The sequence below is a fragment of the Pipistrellus hanaki genome (assembly GCF_964339955.1).
Source record: "Pipistrellus hanaki genome assembly, chromosome: 8".
NCBI classification, from domain to species: domain Eukaryota; kingdom Metazoa; phylum Chordata; class Mammalia; order Chiroptera; family Vespertilionidae; genus Pipistrellus; species Pipistrellus hanaki.
The window spans coordinates 63,734,493-63,754,355 of NC_140510.1; the positions used below are offsets into that span (position 1 = coordinate 63,734,493).

The 19,863-nt window shown below is 38.3% G+C and overlaps 1 protein-coding gene across 2 annotated transcripts in view; it reads left to right on the top strand.

Annotated features, from left to right (window-relative positions):
- Positions 1-569: 569 nt before the first annotated feature.
- CUL3 (cullin 3) overlaps positions 570-19,863 on the top strand; it is a 106,645-nt gene continuing 87,351 nt past the window's right edge. For both annotated transcript variants that reach the window (XM_084891381.1, XM_084891382.1), the window contains exon 1: positions 570-1,077. In XM_084891381.1, coding sequence (XP_084747507.1) covers positions 1,012-1,077 — 66 coding nt within the window. In that variant the 5' untranslated portion in view covers positions 570-1,011. The remainder of the gene's footprint in view (positions 1,078-19,863) is intronic.

The following is a 19,863-nucleotide window of genomic DNA, read 5'->3' on the forward strand; positions in this document are numbered from 1 at the left end:
ATACAGGACCCTAACTTCTGACCCTTCAGGTGACTCCTGCACAAACTCCTCTTTCAACTTCCTCGCTTCTGCTCAAGAACCCATCCCTAGTCCACATGCCCTAGAAAAACATAGGAACCAGTTCTAGGACGTCAGCGATCCACCTTGCACCCACGCTCCTCCCAGAGACTATCCTCCCGCCCTAACCCCGGCCCCAGCCCCCGCCCTAAGCCAGCCCAGCAGGACCCAGCCCACTATACGGTCAACTGAGGCTCTCCCTACTTCCTCCGCCCACCAGGCCCACGTGACCTCCACACTCCACCAATCAGCCACTACCTCCGCCCACAACCCGGTCTCCGACGCTCCCCCGTCGAAAAGACAATTTACTCCTCTCGCACTCAGCCCCGCCCCTTCCCCACCTCCCCGCCCCGCCGGCCCCTCCCACTTCCCCAACCCCCGCCTCCCCTCCTCCCACGGCCCCCCCCCCCCCAGGCTTCGCCCCGCCTCGCCCGGGATCGCGCGCTTGCCCTCTTCTCGCGAGATCTGAGCGTCCCCCCGCGGCGGCCGTCCGCCTCCTCTGTCCTCCCACCTCCCTCCCCCCAATCTCTCCACTCTCCGGCTCTCCTCCCTCCCTCCTCCCCCCTCCACCCTCTGGGCCGGATCTCGTCTCGCTGAGGCGGAGGAGGAGAAGGAGGAGGACGTTCGGCTTGCGCAGTGAGATGTTTGTCCGTCGCCGCCGCCGCCGCCATCGCGGAGGAGCGCGATAAAGGGAGCTGAGCCGGGCGTGAGGGGGACCCCGCGGAGCAGCCGCGTCAGCGCACCCCCCCGCCCCCCCCAGCTGAGCCCCAGCCGCCGGAGCCCGAGTCGCCGCCGCCTCCGCCGCGGCCGCCCAGGGGCCGGCCAGCTCCCCAGCCCAACCGGGGGCCGCGCCGCCGCCCCCAGCGTCGCCCCTCGTCCGCCCGCCCGCCTTAAATGTGACACCGGCGCCTCGGAGTGCGACCCACAGCCGCCGCCGGGGAGGGGACGAGCACCATGTCGAATCTGAGCAAAGGCACGGGCAGCCGAAAGGACACCAAGATGCGGATCCGGGCCTTTCCGGTGAGTCTCTATTGGGCACCGGGGACCCCTGGGCCGGGGGCCCGGCTGAGAGTCGCACGCGAGGCCCGGGCTGAACTCCCCCCAACAGGCCGCAGGCCCGGCCTCCCCTCCCCCACGCCGCCGGCCGCGGGGCGCGAGCCTTCCCGGCCACGGGGCTGCGCGGGGCCCCGGCCCCGGCGCGGCCGCCCTCCCGGGCCGTTCCCCGCGCCCGGCGCCCGATGCGGCGACGCGCCCCCACCCGTCGCGGCGCCTCCGGCCGCCCCGCGGGCGTGGGCTGTGGCCGGGGCCCCTTGGCCGATCCCAGCACCTCCCCACCTTATTGGGGTGTAGGCCCAACAGCTAACACTCCTCTCCCAGCTCGGCCCCCGGGACCCACAGACCCACGGGGATGGGGACTATCTTAATCCTTGTATGGGGCCTGTGTATAACTTTTCACGTGTGGTTTCACAAAACAAGCCAGTCCAAATGACGGCCTGCCAAACCTCCAGGATGATGAAGGGGACGGTCCTCTCTCTCCCCCCCCCTCCCCAGGAAGCGTTTATGCCACCAACCCTATCCTCAACGCACTGACAGTGGTTCCACGTAATGCTCAATAGAAACATACTAGTAATATCAGATGTATTTATAGCATCTTTCATCCACAAGCTTTCAAAGCACTTGACAAACTCTCCTGTGCAGAAATCCGCCCCTCGCCAATAGGAGGGTCAGGAGAAGCAAGCGGGAACAAATGGGGCAGTTGGGTCTCTGTTTCTCAGACCTGGAAGCCCAAAAGAATGAATAATCGCCACCCTGGGTTGCTTTACTCTATAGGCGTTAGTGCCTGCAAATGTATTCTGTTGAGAAACTTTTCAGTATTATTGAGTCGTACGCTTGCGGTGTTGAGTTATGTAGTGTTTAAGTTATATGATAAGTTATGGCAAGCCTGTAAACTGCTGGTGTAAGAGAAACTGGACATACTTGCTCTTGTCGCTACAGTAACACCTAGGTATATGTCAGGAAAGACTAGTACTTGAACTTAACAATAGTAAAACTACAGAAAGACCTCGCTTTTCCTTTCCTAGAATCATATAGACACAATCCTGTGAGGAGGAAAAGGGAGAGGAGGTGTGGACTCACTTTTTAAAGCATGATTTTTCTCAAGTGTAGGTTGCGGTGAGGAAAGACTTCATTAATAATATAGTTTTCGGATTTAAGTAAGAAATTCACTCCAGGAACTTGACCTTTCTGAATTCTTAAAATTGGAAACAATATGCAGACTATGACATTGTAAACAGTAATGTCCATGTGTGGACACTTCCTGCTTTATGTAAACAAGGTGGGATATACTCAGGAGGATTAAATGTTTTGAAGGGATTTTTGTAATTTTGAAGCTTTTTTTTTTTTCTAAGTAAATGTGAGGAACTACAAAGAAAGAAATGCTGCCAAAAGAAGTCCACTAGCATGTTTTCCCATGTGAGGGAATAGTGTTATGAATTTTCGAGAAATGTTAGTTTTCCTACTGAATCAGTTCTATCTCTTTAGCAGAATTTAAAATTATTTAGTTTTTTCAATAAGTTTATGCAACAAGTTTTCAAGGAAAAGTTTGCTATTCTTGGAAGTGTGAGTTCTATTTCAGATTATTACTAAAATGTGGAATAGCTCACATTTGACATCTACTTATGCTAATGTTCTGGTTAGCTGGTTCTACCTTTATCTATGTATTTTCAACTCAGTATCTTAGCTTGTTCCTTACCTGTTTTCCCATTCCTTCATTCATTCAACAAGTACTGAGTACCATGTGCCAGACACTGTTTTAGGGAATTTTTAAGTAGCATATGGTTATGAACTAATTTGGACCCTTTCTGTCTCGACTTTTTGCCCTTTTAAGTTTTTCTAAAAGCCTTTAATGGAGTTTGTGACTAGTGTTTTGATATTCAGTAGTTAATATTTGCTAATTTTTAAAAGTGTAGACTTTATTATTTCATAATTAGTAATATACGTAGTTGCCAGTGAAAAGAACAATTATATTTTTTTAATATATAAATTTTTAAGTCATATTTCCTTAATAAGGATAGAGATATGCCTCAGTGGTGTGGTATTTCACATTGGTAAATGAGTATTTATAGACCTTCAAAATTTTTCTTTTATTTCAGGTTAGTGATCTTTTGCTTAACTGTAGTCTGCATAAATTGGTAGTTATAAGTAGAAAATACATAGTGTTCCATAAAGAAAAAATATTGTTTATGTGTGTACATATGTACATACAAATACTGTATTTTACCATTTGGATATATAGTTACTATGATTTAAGGGAAATTATAGTTTAACCAAAGGTCTGAAGTGCTCATTTCAGATTCTGTTTTATTAAATTGATGTGCAAAACATATAAAAATGTTTGGGGATTGTTTTGTTTGTATTGCAGAATAGAGTGGTAAGTGATCTTATATTTTATAGTCATGTAAATCTATTCCAGACACAATCTCATCTGTAGAATCTGGCATTTTTAGTATTTTGAGTGCATGTTTTAAGTGTATTTTCATCATTGTTCACAAGAATAGAAGTTACACCATTCCAGGTTTATGCACAATTTACATTTTAAGTAGGCCTTTTCATAAAATTTCAAGAGAAATTGGCTCTTTTTAAGATGGAAAACAAAGCAAATTTCTGTCTTTATACATTGTTGATGGAGGAAAAGTTTATCCCAGTTTTTGAGCTTTCCTGCAGTGTACAAAATACATATATCATTTAACATCTTTCTGATTTGGGGGTACCCAAAGTAACAGCAAAGGCCACAAAACTATTTTAAGGAAAGAGGCTATAAGTTGCCAAACTCCTGAAAACAAAGTGGATTTGGACCAGAGAATGCTGCCCCAAGGAGTTTCTACTCTTCTCCCCTTGATGTTGCCATGTGTCTCCACCCCGAGCTTTTGTTCCACTATGTAGGATTAGTCACTGTCAGATGAACTTTTTGTCCTTATCTCTGAAAAGCCATTCCTCACCATCTGTACTGTCCAGGGTTTTGTCCACATGAGCTTGGAAAGATTGATTGGATTGAAGGGGATATATTTGAATGGAAGTGCTAGCCTCTCTTCTGATTTGCCTTAATTGGCTTAGCCTTCAGAGTTAAGACACATTTTGAAAGTGATTGCTGGAAATGGGTTCAGTTACTTGTTGATAGAAGCATGCTAATCATGATAAAGGATCTCTGATTGTTATGTCCACTCCATATTTCTAGATGAAATTTCCAGAGCTCTCTACCTGTGTGGTGGTCAGGGAATGATGTGGAGGTTACCATTAGATGGAACCCATAAAGTGACTGACATTAGTAATCGATTAAGTTTTAAGATTATTTTTTATGTATATAAGCTCACAAGAACTTAACGACTAATGTTTTTGTTTTTCCAGCTACATATTTGCCAGATTTGGGGAAACAGCTTTGATCTTGATAATAGGTTTTTTTTACTTAGGGAAAGTAATAGTTAACTTAAAACTACCAGGACATACATACAGGAAAGCTGCATAATAATCTTGCAAGTCACACAGGGTAGGGAATTAGTTGTAAGTTTGTTTTTCATTCTGTAGCATTTTCTTATAGAGAAATCCTGGAGTAAGTTGTAGGCTATTTATTAAAGTGTTGCTTTTACTTAGACTGATTCTTCCTTTTTAGAAGTTTTAGGACAGCTCGTTGTGTTATAGCTGTTAGAAGTTTAAAAATAAAAGCATAAAATAGGTACTTACAACATGTTCATTTTGCATTATCTTCCTACATGGCAGTTCAGAGGAACCTGGAAATTATTAGTATCAATATTAAATTTGAAACTATTTTTGGTAGTATAGAAAATAATGTGAGAATGTGGTCTTTTAAATAACGCATAAGTCACAAAGTTGATTCAAACAAAATAGAAAGCTTTATGTGTTTGCACATCATTTATTCATTAAATTAAAAAACAATTTCTCTAATTTAGGAAGATTATATAATTAGGACTAGAAAAAAGTAGTATGCCTTTCCTTTGTATTATAAATTGAAAGACCTTCGAGGTAATTTTTGCTATTGTTTTCATTCAAGGTCATCTTGATATTTACAGTTTTGTTAGATTTCTATAAAGCTTTCTGGACAATTTATAGTTTTAAATATTGCAATTTTTGAGAATAATTATTGTTTATCCATTGTAAAGTCAACAGAAAAGTAAAGGTGTTACTAGTAAGAACAAGTCACTGGGATGAAATGTGAGTTACAGTTAGTGTCTATCAGTATATTGTGAAAACTGTTCAATCATAATCTGTCAAAGCAAAGAATTCCTATTGGTAGCTTTTTTTTTTTTTAATATATATTTTATTGATTTTACACAGAGAGGAAGGGAGAGAGACAGAGAGCTAGAAACGTCGATGAGAGAGAAACATCGACCAGCTGCCTCTTGCACACCCCCCATCGGGGCTGTGCTTGCAACCAAGGTACATGCCCTTGACCGGAATCGAACCTGGGACCTTTCAGTCTGCAGACCGATGCTCTACCGCTGAGCCAAACGGGTTTCGGCCCATTGGTAGCTTTTCTAATTGTAAATGTGATGTATATTCATAATAGAAAACTTAATTAATATCTAAATTTATAAATAAAGAAATAAAGATTACCTGTAACCCTACCACTTGGAAATAAACAGGACAATGACATTTTGATGTGTTTTCTTTTAATCTGGAATACACGTGTGAGCACACAGTAAAAGTGAGGTACAATATCATTTTATATACTGCCTTTAAAAAATTAGTATCTTACTATACATATAGTTTCATGTTAAATATATTGAACACATAATTTTTGATGTCTCTGTAATAATCTATAGTACCTTCATTAGCTTAATCATTTCTTTTGCCAAGTATTTTGATTAATTCTCATGAACCCATATTTTCTCTTTTATAAATAATGCAACCGTGACAGCACATAAATATTTGAGCTCATTTATAATTATTGAGGTACTGGGCTAACCATAATTGATATCTATTACCAAATTGACAGAAAGGTTGTAATAATGGCTAACACTTTTTTAATGTTGCCATGTGCCATGCACCGTTTTTTGTGCTTTCCATATATAAGCTCATATAAAATGCACAACTCTATAGAATACTACTATTCTCATTTGTTATATATACGAGGGCTTGAGAGGTTAAGTAATTTGCTTAAAGTCCCTATACTTGTAAGTGGCAGGACTGGGATTCTAACCCAGCCGGTTTGGCTCTAAAGTGTGGCTCTTAATAATTAATTATACCTCTCAAGGTTGTGTCATTTTAATTTCTGTGTATTAGTGTCTTAGTCAACATATACCTTTAATGCCATAGGTATAAAAATAAATAGTACTTTAATTCGCATTTCGTCGACTACTTGTAAGAATAATACTGTGGATAGTTTGTAGAGAATTTTCATTTAGTTTTACATTAGAGTAGTCAACATAATGTATGTATTAGGAATATCCATAAAAAGTAAAGAGACTGAGCATGTGAGTAAGGGCTCTAGGCTGCCAGGGTTTGAATGTCAGCTTCACTTCCTAGCTGTGTTATTTTCAACAAGTTATTTAATCACTTCTAGCCCTCTATAACATGCAAATACTAGTAATACCTATCTTACAGGGTTGTTCTGAGGTAAAGAAAATAAAGCATTAGAACAGCACCTATTGCTATATCAACATTTAGCTATGATTATGCCACAATGTAAATACTAAAATTAATACTATGCTTGCAAGTTGTTATATGGGGATACTAGACACTTATTTTAGTGATGCTGTCATTTTTTGGTACAGTTTTTAGAACTTATATTTTGAAAAACCTACAGAGTCGATTTGTGAACGACACTAAGAAAATTAGTCTCAAAGGATATAGGTTTGGTACCACTGGGACACTTCAAAAGAATGCTACTGGTCCTTGAGGGATAGATTCAGAAGAGAAGTTACAATAATGAGTCTCACATAATTATTGGAGTTGGAGTAAGTATGTAACTTTATTAAAGGAGTAAACACTCATTTAGTATGTATATCCTAATATGTACATTAGCTTTTTATCTAAAAATACACTTATTCTTTCCGAAACCGGTTTGGCTCAGTGGTAGAGCGTCGGTCTGGGGACTGAAGGGTCCCGGGTTCGATTCCGGTCAAGGGCATGTACCTTGGCTGCCGGCACATCCCCGGTAGGGGGTGTGCAAGAGGCAGCTGGTTGATGTTTCTCTCTCATCGACGTTTCTAGCTCTCTATCTCTCTCCCTGCCTCTCTGTAAAAAATCGATAAAATATATATTTTTTTAAAAAAAATAAATAAAAATACACTTATTCTTATTTCTTTCCCATTTTTCTTCCCTTTCTCCTCCACCCTTTTTTGGTTTCACTTATGAACTAGGTTGTGGTCCCTGCCCAAAGCTTATACCAGACACCCTTTTGAACCACAGAGCACTTAGCATAGTGTTAGGAACACTGTAGGTGGTTATTGAATGATTGATTAAACGAGAAACTAGTCATTTAAGCCAAACTATAGTAATTGATTAATTTGTTAAGTCGATGGAAGTAGTACTCTGAAATGTTTGAACTCCGCAGCTGTAAGTGAAGTCTTAAGATATAAGTAGGTCATTAATGATCCTATGGCACTTTCCTCAGACAGGTAGTCAGCCTAATCTCCTGAAATGATAATGACTTGAAAGTAAAGGTAGTATGATGCATTGGCAGTAACCTTGGATTAAGTGTCAGAAGACTCTCTGGTCCAGTTTTTTTCTGTTTACTAGCTGTGCTTTACATTTTGCTTCCTCCACCATGACTCCTTCCAATCTGTTCACCTGTTACATTCTGATCCACTACTTCACTCCTCCATATCCTCAGCCCGTTCTTAGAAATCTTAGCCTTTTCATCTGAGATCTGCCCTGAAGATACGGGCTGAACTTCTTGAATTGAGGTGTCTGGTTTTTTTTTTAATAATCCTTGAATCACTGGGTCCAGGTGCCATTTATTGCCACTGCCATCATCCTCTTTTGTGGCTCAGGCCCTTGTTAACTATTCTTTTGAGTGCTTCTTACGACCAGGTCTTGACTTCGGTGCTCACCCAGTCATTGAAGCCTTTAATACCTTCTTCACAGACATGTTCTAGTTTAAATTTTAACTTGATCCATTGCATATGGGCATAGTCATTCATTTATAAAATGCACTCATTGTGTGTTCCCACTAGGAGTCAGGCGTTATTTTGATATAAAATAATCAAACAGACCTGGCCTCGTCTGTATTTGTGATCTGCACCTGTCTTGTTTGTCACTCTGCTACTTTAGAAACCTTAAACTCCAATGTTGTATACTATCCTAGCTTCTCCATTTATTAGATGTAGAACTTGAGCAAATCACCAAACCTCTGCCAGTTTCCTCTTTTGTTAAAAGGCAAAACAATAGTACCTACCTTGCAAGGCTGTAAGAATAGAGTGAATTCATGTAAAACTCGTACAGTAGTGCCTGGCACATTATAAAAAAGTGCATGTTGTGATTATTATTCAATTATTCTACGTGCTTTATTTCCTTTTCACATTACTGTCCTCCTGGATCTCAGGAAGATTCCTTTCATTCTCCCAGGCTGTGGTGATACCTGTTACTAGTTGCCCTTTCTGTCCTGTTACTCCTCAGAGCAAGGCCAGAAATATCATCAAAAAGCATCTTGGATCATTTCACCCATCTGCCTTTATTGTGTATAGTTTTTAGGCTATTTTGCACTTCTTGGGGAAATTACAGACCCATTCGGGTCAGGCCATATGCCCATGTTGCGAGCTCAATCCCCAGTAGGGGGCGAGCTGGGAGATAGCCGAACAATGATTTTCTGTCATCATTGATATATCTCTTTCTCTCTCTGCCTCTCCCTTCTCTGAAATCAATAGAAATATATATATTTTAGCCAAAACCGGTTTGGCTCAGTGATAGAGCGTAGGTCTGGGGACTGAAAGGTCCCAGGTTCGATTCGGTCAGGGGCATGTACATTGGTTGCGAGCACATCCCCGGTAGGGGGTGTGCAACAGGTAGCTGGTCGATGTTTCTCTCATCGACGTTTCTAGCTCTCTCTCCCCCTTCCTCTCTGTAAAAAATCAATAAAATATATTTTTTTAAAAAGAAATATATATATTTTAAATTCTCTCTTCATCCAAAAATGTACTGCTTCACTGAGAAAACTGTGAATGTTAACTTGTGTTAAGTTCTTTCAACTTTATATTCTTTAGCCTGTATCATGACTCCTCTCAAGTCTTAGAGAATGAAGATGTTTCTTTTCTTTCCTTCCCAATCCTGGTGACTACCATACTATCTTCATAGCCATGAGCCTTCAAATAGTCTGTATGTCATTTATTAGAACACAGTTTTCTTTGTCAGTGCAGCAGAATGGTATCCCAGCAATGCCAATTTGTTTTCTCATCTTTAAGATGTGTTCTGTAGCAATCTCTCTCAGGATTGTGAGGATTAAAAGAAATTATCAGGAAGTGCTTTCTAATGATGGCACTGAGACATTTAAAAGAATTTTTCTAATCATAAAGTCAGAATTTTCAACTAAAAATAATGTGTTTCATGTGGGACAGTTATTGTCAAACTCTTACGTGGTCTCTAGGACCTAGGGAGAGTGAAGTATCTTCAAAAATTTCCCTCTCTGGTAATTTAGACCATTTCCTATGTTGCCATAAATGTAAATTGTTTATTGTTTTAAAATAACCAGTCCTTAATCCAGACTTTTTTAAATTGAGGAGACTCCTACTTGCCTAAATTGACAAAGTTAATAGGAAATTGAAAACAGAGCTTCTAATCCTTAATCCAGAACTTTTACTATTACAAGCATTACTTCTTTTTCTAAAGTTAGTTTTTAAAGTTGAAAATGTACTTGAGAAAAATTTATTAATTCGACTTCCATTCATTTAGTACTTGGAATCACTGAGAAAGGAATGGACCCAAATTTGCTCTTTAAATAAAGTTGTACTGCTAAGCAAAAGAATAAAGACATCAAAGGCAAATCTTTACCTACTTTAAGAAAATACAATAAATATTCTTTAGAGATACAGTACTTCTCTCTAAAAGCAAGCCATCATTGCTAAGAGGAATACTTTACCATACCGATTGTAAGTCATTCTTATCTAAAGCGGCCCTTCACTGAGCAACACCTAGCCTCTTCTATTTGCCCTGTCCTCTTGAATGTAATCATGAAAAATTCTTTTCACTTTTCAATTTATTAATGTATGAGAAGTTTCTTTATAAGATTAGTAACTACAATTTGTTGAATTTCTACCTTGTATTAGGTTATGTTTTAAGTACTTTGAAATATAATTACCTTAAATCCTCACAACAATCTTTAGATGTTGTTACTCTTGTTTTAAATTTATCTGGGGCTCAGTGAAATACATTTATATCTAAGAAAGGGCAGAGCTGGGATTCAGATCCCAGGCATGTCTGACTCAAAAATTCATGTTCTTTGTAGTATACCATACTGCCTAATTATATTCTGTTAAGAATTTGCTAAATTTCCGAATTAAAATTTTTTTTTTCTTAATAGGAATGTATTAGAAAAATAATTCTAAAGTTTTCACTTAAATTAACTATCCAGGGGCAGATTTGGGGTGTCCTGCAGCTTATACAATGAACTATTCATTATGAAATAAAAATTAAGTTCTAGCCATTGGAAGTTTTGTGTGTGTTTTTTTGTTTGTTTGTTGTTTTGTTTTATTTTGTTTTTGCAAGTCTAGGCCTCACTAGATTCAAGGTAAATCCACCACTCATGAGAGTAAATGTTATAAAAACTGAATCAATGAAAGTATATATTTAGTAAAATTTGAGTACATAAATTGCTTAAATGGGCCCTCGTGTGTATTGACTTTAGTCAAAGTCATAACCAATCAGAAAGATACATTAGTTGTCATATTGATTAGTTAACACTTTTCTTCTTGGCTATTAGCACACATTTTTCAACTTTCTTTTTTTAGTTAATAGGACTTTATCTTGTAAGTATATGTTTAGAAAAAAAGTGATTTCTTAAAATTATTAATGTGTAAATATTTTAATATAATCTTTAATTTTTGTCTTTGAGAATATATTAAAGTTGATTAAGCAGTAAAATGAATTTTGGAGTACACAGATCAGCTATTTTAAAATATTTAACTTTTCCTCATAGTATGTGCATATGAGACAAAAGAGATATATTTTTGGATGAACCCTAATCACTAGTCAAAGTGACTTACTTGCTGCTATTTCTATTCATATTTTAGTTTTTTAAAGCTATAAGGCACTTTAGAGAGACTCTGTTCTAATCTCATTTATTAGGTGAGGAAACAGAGGACCAGAGAGAACTTTAAACTTAAGAAAGAATCATAACTTAGAAGCCTGTTTTCCAATTGAGAGCTTTTATTTTCTAGACCAAACTAAGGTAAGTATTTGGCTGTAGTTACTTATTAACATTAGAAGCCTGATGCACAAGATTTGTGCATAGGGAGCTGGGGAGTCCCTCATCCCGGCCTGCGCCCTCTGGCATTCTGTGACCCATTGGGGGATGTCTGCCTGCCGGCTTGGGCCTGATCACCCAAGGGATCAGGCCTTAGCTGGCCATCAGACATCCCTCTCACAGTCTGGGGCTCTTGCATTCCGGGACCCTTCACTCCCTACTGGCCACCTGCAGTGGAGGCATTAGAGGCTCCTGCCATAGTCACTGCACTTGCCAGCCATGAACCATTTCTGGCTGAGCGGTTCTCCCCCTGTGGGAACGCACTGACCACCAGGGGCAACTCTTGCATTGAGTGTCTGCCCCCTGGTGGTCAGTGCAAGTCATAACAATCAGTTGTCCCACCGTTTGGTTGATTTGCATATTAGGGTTTTATTACATAGGATTAGCATATTCAATTATAAAATGATTTCTTAATATTGAGTTCCCAGGTGATTTGAGTTGAATAAGGGAAACTTACACTTAGGCCAACACACTTGGATTTCTTCATTGTCTAATTAGCTGTGTGATCTTGGATAAGCCTCTTAGTCACAGTTTCCGCAATTGTAAAATGAAGATATATTAACTTGGGGTTTAGGCTCATTCCAATTCTAACAATTTTAGAAAAGGCATTGTATATATACACTAGAAGCCCGGTGCACAAATTCATGCACAGGTGGAGTCCGGCTGGGCCTGTTGGGAGAAAGAGATGGCAGGAGGTTGGCTGGGTCGTCTGGGGGGAGGGACTGCAGGAGGTTGGCCGCTGGTCCCATCCCCTAATCATCCTGTTCGCTAGCTACAGTGGGTGTCATAGCGACAGGTTGTTAGGGTTGTTATGGTGTTACGGTCTCTGGCTTTTTATATATATATAGAAGATAAATCTATGAACTGATGCTGGTATGGTCCATGGCCTAAAACATTTTCTGTGATATTGAAAATTTCACCTACCTTTTCAGCCTTAGAATTTTCTTTAAAATAAGCATGATGTGCTTCAGTGATGATGGTTAAATCTTAATATGAAGCAGTGGGAAAGTTAGCTATGTTCTACATCTTTCTGTGTGAATTGGTAGTTTTAGAGAAATTTTGAGTAGATTTAATAGCAGATTTTAGTAATAATAATTTTATTTATTTTTTAAATAATATTTTATTGATTTTTTTACAGAGAGGAAGGGAGAGAGATAGAGAGCTAGAAACGTTGATGAGAGAGAAACATCGACCAGCTGCCTCTTGCACACCCCCTACTGGGGATGTGCCCGCAACCAACATACATGCCCCTGACCGGAATCGAGCCTGGGACCTTTCAGTCCGCAGACCGACGCTCTACCACTGAGCCAAACCGGTTTCGGCTAGTAATAATAATTTTATATGATAGGCTTTTTGCTGTTATATCACATTTGGTTACAAGTTTAGGTTCATTCAATTTAAAGACAAAACTAACTGTGGCACTTTATACTATTTCACAAGTTTTTCTCTCTCTATGGGTTGTATGTAGCTGATTCCAGGGTATACTAATTTGTTATTGCCTTACATTTTATAGAGGTTTTAGAAAAACTGATTTACCCATTTAAAAATACACAAAAAATCTTAGTGGCCCTTTCAAGGTCCCTCAGTTGGTTACAGTGTCTTCCCAATTAGCCAAGGTTGCAGGTTCGATCTCCATTCAGGGCACATAAAAGAAACAACCTTTGAATTCCTAAATAAGGGTAACAACAAATCAATGTTTCTCTTTCCATCTCCCTTCCTCTCTCTAAAATCAAACAATAAATTAAAAAAACACACAAAACAAAACAAAAACAAAAAAACACTTAGTAACTAAAGCTAAAGAGAAGCCAGTATTGTCACTTTTTGTTAAAATCAATAATTTTATATTATAGATAGAAATTTGAAACTCTGATATGTATTTAGATATAAAGTATTTTCCCCTGTAACATTACTGCTTCTTTCAAATTTTATCCCAAATATGAGTCCTGCTTTCCTATTATTTCTGTTTTCCAGATCGATGTTTAAAGAGCAATTTTATACACAGGATCCTTAGTAGTATTTGGTATTTAATAGTATATGGGAAAATGCAGCAAATGTTTTTATCATTTTAAAGTGTTGATCTTACAGATGTAGTAACTTTTATTGTCTTAATAGAGAGGATCTCTAAAATGTTTGAAGAGTCTTAAGATGAATATGGTTTATTCTCTGGGCAAAATGTATTTCAGGGTGCCAAGTAACAACTCTAACACCAGTATAGGATAGTGACAAACTGCTTGCCTCCTTGAAAATACTTAGGAGTGCATCTTATTGTGGTCATCATGAGACTTAAATGTTAAACATACATTTCTTCATAAATGCAAAAGTCATTCACAGAGAGACATTTGAACTCTTAAATCAGGTGTGATTTAAATGGATTTTAATAGGTTAATCTGGAAACTTGATTTGTGTCTTTAGAAAAGAATGTACAAAATTTTCAAATTGATTTTTGAACAGCTTACTCTTTTGAGATCTGAAATGCAGATTGTAATTGAATTTTCTGTTGGTGATTTAGCTTTCTCATCACATTACTGTTCTATAATTTAATGATACGGGAGATCAACTGAGTGTAGATGAGACTTAGTTTATGATTTCACAGAATTGTCCCAGGCTACTGTGCTTTACCAATTGACAATATTTTTCTGTCTTTCCTTGACATCAGTTATTACTTTTGGCAGCCCAGTTCCACTCGCCTCAGGTCTTCACTGGAATCAAAGAGAAACCAGTCAATCAAATATCAGTAGTCATAACTATAGTTTTAAGTCATTAAGACTATATGTGTCTCTCATATAGTAAAGAAACATATTTATCGAACAAGTGTTGTGGGCCAAATGTTTTCGCAGACTTACTTGTCACACAATACAGTGTCTTCTCCCATTTCCTCCTCCCCAAGAAGATAAGGAAAATGCAGTTTGGAAAGTTAAATAACTTGTCCAAAGTATGAATGTTTCCCAGTAGGCTGTTTTTCCTCAAAGCTTGGGTCTTCGACTATATTTTTACTGGTTGAGTTTGCTTAAAGATTAACTGATGGATAAATAGGATTATTGCAGATGTCATAAATCATTACACAGTTCTTTGTCAAATATTATTAACCATCATTAATAACTGGACTGTATTTAAATCATTTTTTACTGTTATCTAGGCATTGTACTGTGTATTATAAAGGATACAATAAAATAAAGGAAGAGAGACTTTACATTGCTCTGAGATGCTTAAAATCTGGGAGGGAGCTTCCTTTCATAATGGATGGCTTAGTTGTGTCTGACTAGAACACTGCCATTCCTCAGATATTTTTACCAAAGCAACTTTTTTGAGGCTTAAAATTAAGATCAAGCATTTTTCCTTGTTTATTTTTTTTCTAACTGTGTCATTCTGAATTGCTTGGAATTTCAAATTCTCACCCTTTTCCCCCACCCACCCTGTTCTAAATTTCTTGTAGAAAATTATTCATAGTGGACTAAAGACTTCTTGTCCTTTGTATATAGTGAATGTGAAGAATATAGTTCTCTTCATTTTAGTTCTAATTGGCTTATACTATAGTTCTCTCCAACTCCTAGTAGTTACCTGTCAAGATGTGTAAGTATATAATAGACTTACATCCTTTCAAATTCAGACCTTTAGAAAGTTATGCTTTTGTATCATTTGAATTAATGTAGATGAAATGGCAGATGTTTGTGAAAGAAAATTAAGACTGTTAGCATTATTTTTGTTATTGGTACTTTCTAATGAGGGAATTTTAATCTTGGATTGGGAAAAGATAAAGGAAATAAGTCACCTTTAAAAATTAGTGTCTTGATTTGATTTTTAAAAGTTTTACTAAACCTTAAGAATTTAAGAATACATAATTATATCTTCCCTTTAAAAAAGAGCTTTTGCTTTTTCTTCTGCTAAATAAATTTACTTTGCTGGCTGACCACTTTGTACTTGACCTTGTGCGTAGATATATACACTTAAAAATTAGCAAATATTAAATATTGGTGTTTATGTCTGTGGATGCATTTTATCTTATCATTTGTTTTGCTGAAATACCGTTACCAAGTTCCTCTTGAGTATATTTGCAGTTATTGCAACCTAAGTAAATTAGTTTCATCAAATGGAATTAAAATCGTACTCACATAAATATGTAAAATAAAGATGTTAAAACTTTAATGTACATAAAACTAGAGCCTTTAAATTTTGAGACAGGTAATGTTGCTTGCTGTATCAGGATGGATGAGGGAGAAATTAAAAGTTCATTATTAGCGTAATTATTTTGCTAGTATTGTTGACATATTCACTTGACTCCAAGACCAAAGCATGTATATATAGGAATTTGCACTTGAAGCTAGTTTTCTTTAGTGTATTATTTATGGACTTGTTTAATTTTAGGAAAGATTGTAGCTTATGAATCTTCTCCTTAATGGCCTTTTCTATTCAGTAGTTTCCTCCCAATTAACACTTATTAATAAAATTCATGATTAAGTAGCCATGTGAAGTATTTAGTTAGGTGAATGAAATATCTGAAAATATTAATATCTGAAATTGGAGTTTGTTGCTGCACATTATTGTACTTAATTTTTATTTGAAAAAGACATTAGATTGTTTAAACATTACTTTCATTGCTGTAGATAAGCACATTAAAATATTTTTCCATGCTATTGTGCTTAGTAATTCAAATATTCATGTTTTAAAAGTTGCGTTGGTCTAACATAAGGTAAAATAAAACTCATTCACCAAACGTTTGTTTATAGCCTACTAAGTTGCATTGAAGAAAAACATACAATCCCTTAAGTATCACAAAGTCTAGTGTAAAAAAAAAGTATACAACATATTATGAAGCATTGTGATAGTGTAATGATAGATATAACCCAAATATTATGAAACAGCTGAGGAGTCATGAGTTTTGCTTGAAGTCAGAAAGACCCCTGGAGAGTATGACACCTGAGTTGTATTCAGGGGCTGTGTGAAGAATCAAATAAAGAAGAGGCAGAAGAAGACATGGGAAAGAGAATGGAGAGGAGTGACAGTGGTCTGGATTTACTATTGGTTTAATTTTGTTAGGGAATAAATGTAAAATAGGAAGTGGTGAGTAAAAAATGAAGTTAAAGTAGGCATAGACTTTGGCTACATTTTCACTGGTTGAGGTTGCTTACACTAGATCTCAAAGAGTTGTTATGTTCCCTTTTATTTTATTTTTATTTATTTATTTTTTAAAATATATTTTATTGATTTTGTACAGAGAGGAAGATAGAAAGCTAGAAACATCGATGAGAGAGAGTCATCGATCAGCTGCCTCTTGCACACCCCCTACTGGGGATATTCCCGCAACCAAGGCACATGCCCCCGACCGGAATCGAACCCGTGTCCCTTCAGTCCCCAAGCCGACGCTCTATCCACTGAGCCAAACCGGTCTCGGCTTATGTTCCCTTTTAAAATACACCCCCACAGGCCTGTCATTAATGAGAACTGGATTTTGAATAGGACATGATGCTCATAAGTCTTTTTAGATAGTGATTTTGAGGATATTAGCGTTCATGATGGTTAGAAAGCTCTTGAGGTGATCTAGATGAAAGTTTTAAGGCAATAATATTTAGGATGAAAGAATAGAGGCATATTTGTCTTAATGTTAGCAGCACTTGGTGAATGGATGAGAAGGTTTCGAGAGAGAGGAAAAAAGATAACGGTATGCTTCTATCTTGTTGTAACTAGGTGATTATATTGCCATTACTGAATTCGAGAATACAAGAGGAAGATTTGGGTGGGCGTGGTGAGTGAGTTTACCAGGGGTTTTGTCTGGAGCATTTGATTGGAGACATCCAGCAGATAGTTGAATAAAATAGAATAAAATAGGCTTTAGGAATAATATCTGGGCTCCAAAATAGCTTTGGGAGCAATTAACATATAACTTCTTGGAGATATGGGCCAAACGTCTTACAAAATCTGAGTTAGGGATCCACTACCCAGAAAAGAAGTGTACACTTATTATATTTGCAGATTTTTGTATACAGTTCTAGGAGTCTTCAGAATCCCTTGCCAATTTAGACTTGTGCATTTTAAAACCCTAGGCGTGTGGGTAGTAGTTGTGACCGTGAATGAAAATCCTTAGGGACCCAGTGTAGAGCGAAAATAGCCCAGGATAGAACTTTCTCGGATTAAATGATTTAATCCTCACCCAAAGATTAGTTTTTATTGACTTTTTTATTGGAAGGACAGTGATAGAGAAAAAGAGAGATGGAATGAGAAACATCCATTGGTTGCCTCCAGCACCTGCCCTAATTGAATCTGCAACCTTTCCGTGTGCAGGATGCCACTCCAACCATCTGAGTCACCCGGCCAGGGCAGCATAGTTGTATTCTTAAGGTACTTTTGTTTTAGCTCATATCTGTTTATTTGCTTAGTTTGAAAAGCTATATATATTTTTTTCTGACATTTGATGCCCATATATGAGAATTCAAGAGATTCTATCATTGGGTACTTGTTAGTCAACATAAGAAGACTTATACTGTGTCCTGTGCTGGGCTAAATTCTGACATACTTATTAGGACTGTTAATTTCCTCAAGGCCACATGGCTTTTGAATTTAAAACAGCCATGACACAAATCAAGGCCATTCAGACAGCAAAACCTATGTTCTCTACTAGTATACCATTCTATGGTTACCAGGATAATCAGTGACTGACACTGTGATACTACTTTACCTTGTTAGCACAGTGAAGTGTGAGGTGAGCCAAATATTGATAGTATGAACTAGATTTGGGGATGTATGAGTTTTAATCCTAGCTCTGTGATTTGGATAAATTATTTAATCTCTTTTCCTTTGTTTGAAAATTTTTATTCCTGAGCAATCACCAGAAGAAACGTCATTGTCCTGTTGTTCCATCTGTGCTTTATAAGGCATGAATACTAAGGAAAATACTACTACAGTCTTGGATTATAAAACAGCTCTTACTTATATGAGATGATTTTAGTATAATGTAAGAGTACTTGTACAATATTTGATGCCTCTTGGTTTATATTTTTAAAATTCTTTAGTCTCTAATAGAATATTTAGTAATTCATGCTGGGTAGAGACATTTTCTAGCTTGTATGGAATCTTATGTTATACCTTGAAAAGATCATTTGAAGTTTTGCTCAACTATTGGCAGTATAGTTATCTCAAGTTTATACCGTTTCCCCGAAAATAAACATCTTATATTAATTTTTTCTCCCAAAGTTGCGCTAAGTCTTATTTTCAGGGGATGTCTTATTTTCGGGGAAACACGTTAGTTGATACACAGCTCTTTCTTTGAAATCATTCTAAATATTCCTTCTACTTCTGGTGTTTATTACTTAATATTAAGGGATGGTGTTTTAATCTGCTTTATTGTAATGTCTGCATATGCTGTCAGCAAACAAAACCATGTCCCACATACTGTAGTCCTCTTTTATGGGATGAATTCCAATATCTCAAGTGGATGCCTGAAATTGCAATAGTACCAACAATAATAAATTAGAACAGTTTAATGTAATAAAAGTTATATGAATGTGGTCATTTCTTTGAGGGGTTTTCTTGCTAAAGTCTTCTACAGACTCAATGCTTTCTTGATGCTATCATTTGGGACATGTTTTTTGTTTTGTTTTTTGTTTTTTTTAATATATTTTATTGACTTTTTACAGAGAGGAAGGGAGAGAGATAGAGAGCTAGAAACGTCGATGAGAGAGAAATATCGACCAGCTGCCTCTTGCACACCCCCTACCGGGGATGTGCCCGCAACCAATGTACATGCCCTTGACCGGAATCGAACCTGGCACCTTTCAGTCCGCAGACCGACGCTCTACCGTTGAGCCAAACCGGTTTCGGCCTGGGACATGTTTTTTGTTCATGTCTTCTATCCACAGGTGTAATGCCTGTTTGTCTTCGCTAAGCACTCATTGTTCCAACTCACCCTCAGGTGGGAACTTATGCACAGGTGACTGGGGTCCCTCAACCAGAGAACTGTTGCCCACAGAACTTAACTAAAATTGACCAAGCATAAATTAAACACAGAAACAAGAGTTAAAATGCATGAATCCCAAGGTTTATTTACCAGACTCCTGGTGGTTTCCAGAAGCCTAGGCAGGTCATCTGGAGATCCGCACGGACAGACACACACACTGGACAGGAACACTGTTGCTGCAGCGTCTTGGTCAGGAACGAGGCCTCAGAAGTTTGGCTCACAGGCAGAGTGACAGCTTCACTCAGGCAGAGTCTCATGCAGTATTTCAGTCAGGGAGAAGAGAGTGGGAGAGCATGGCGGGTGGAGGAGCCCTTCTTGTCTCTGCCCAGTGCCTCTAGGTCCCTTCTTTTATGGCCATTTCTGGGTGTTCCTTTGTTCCTTCTGG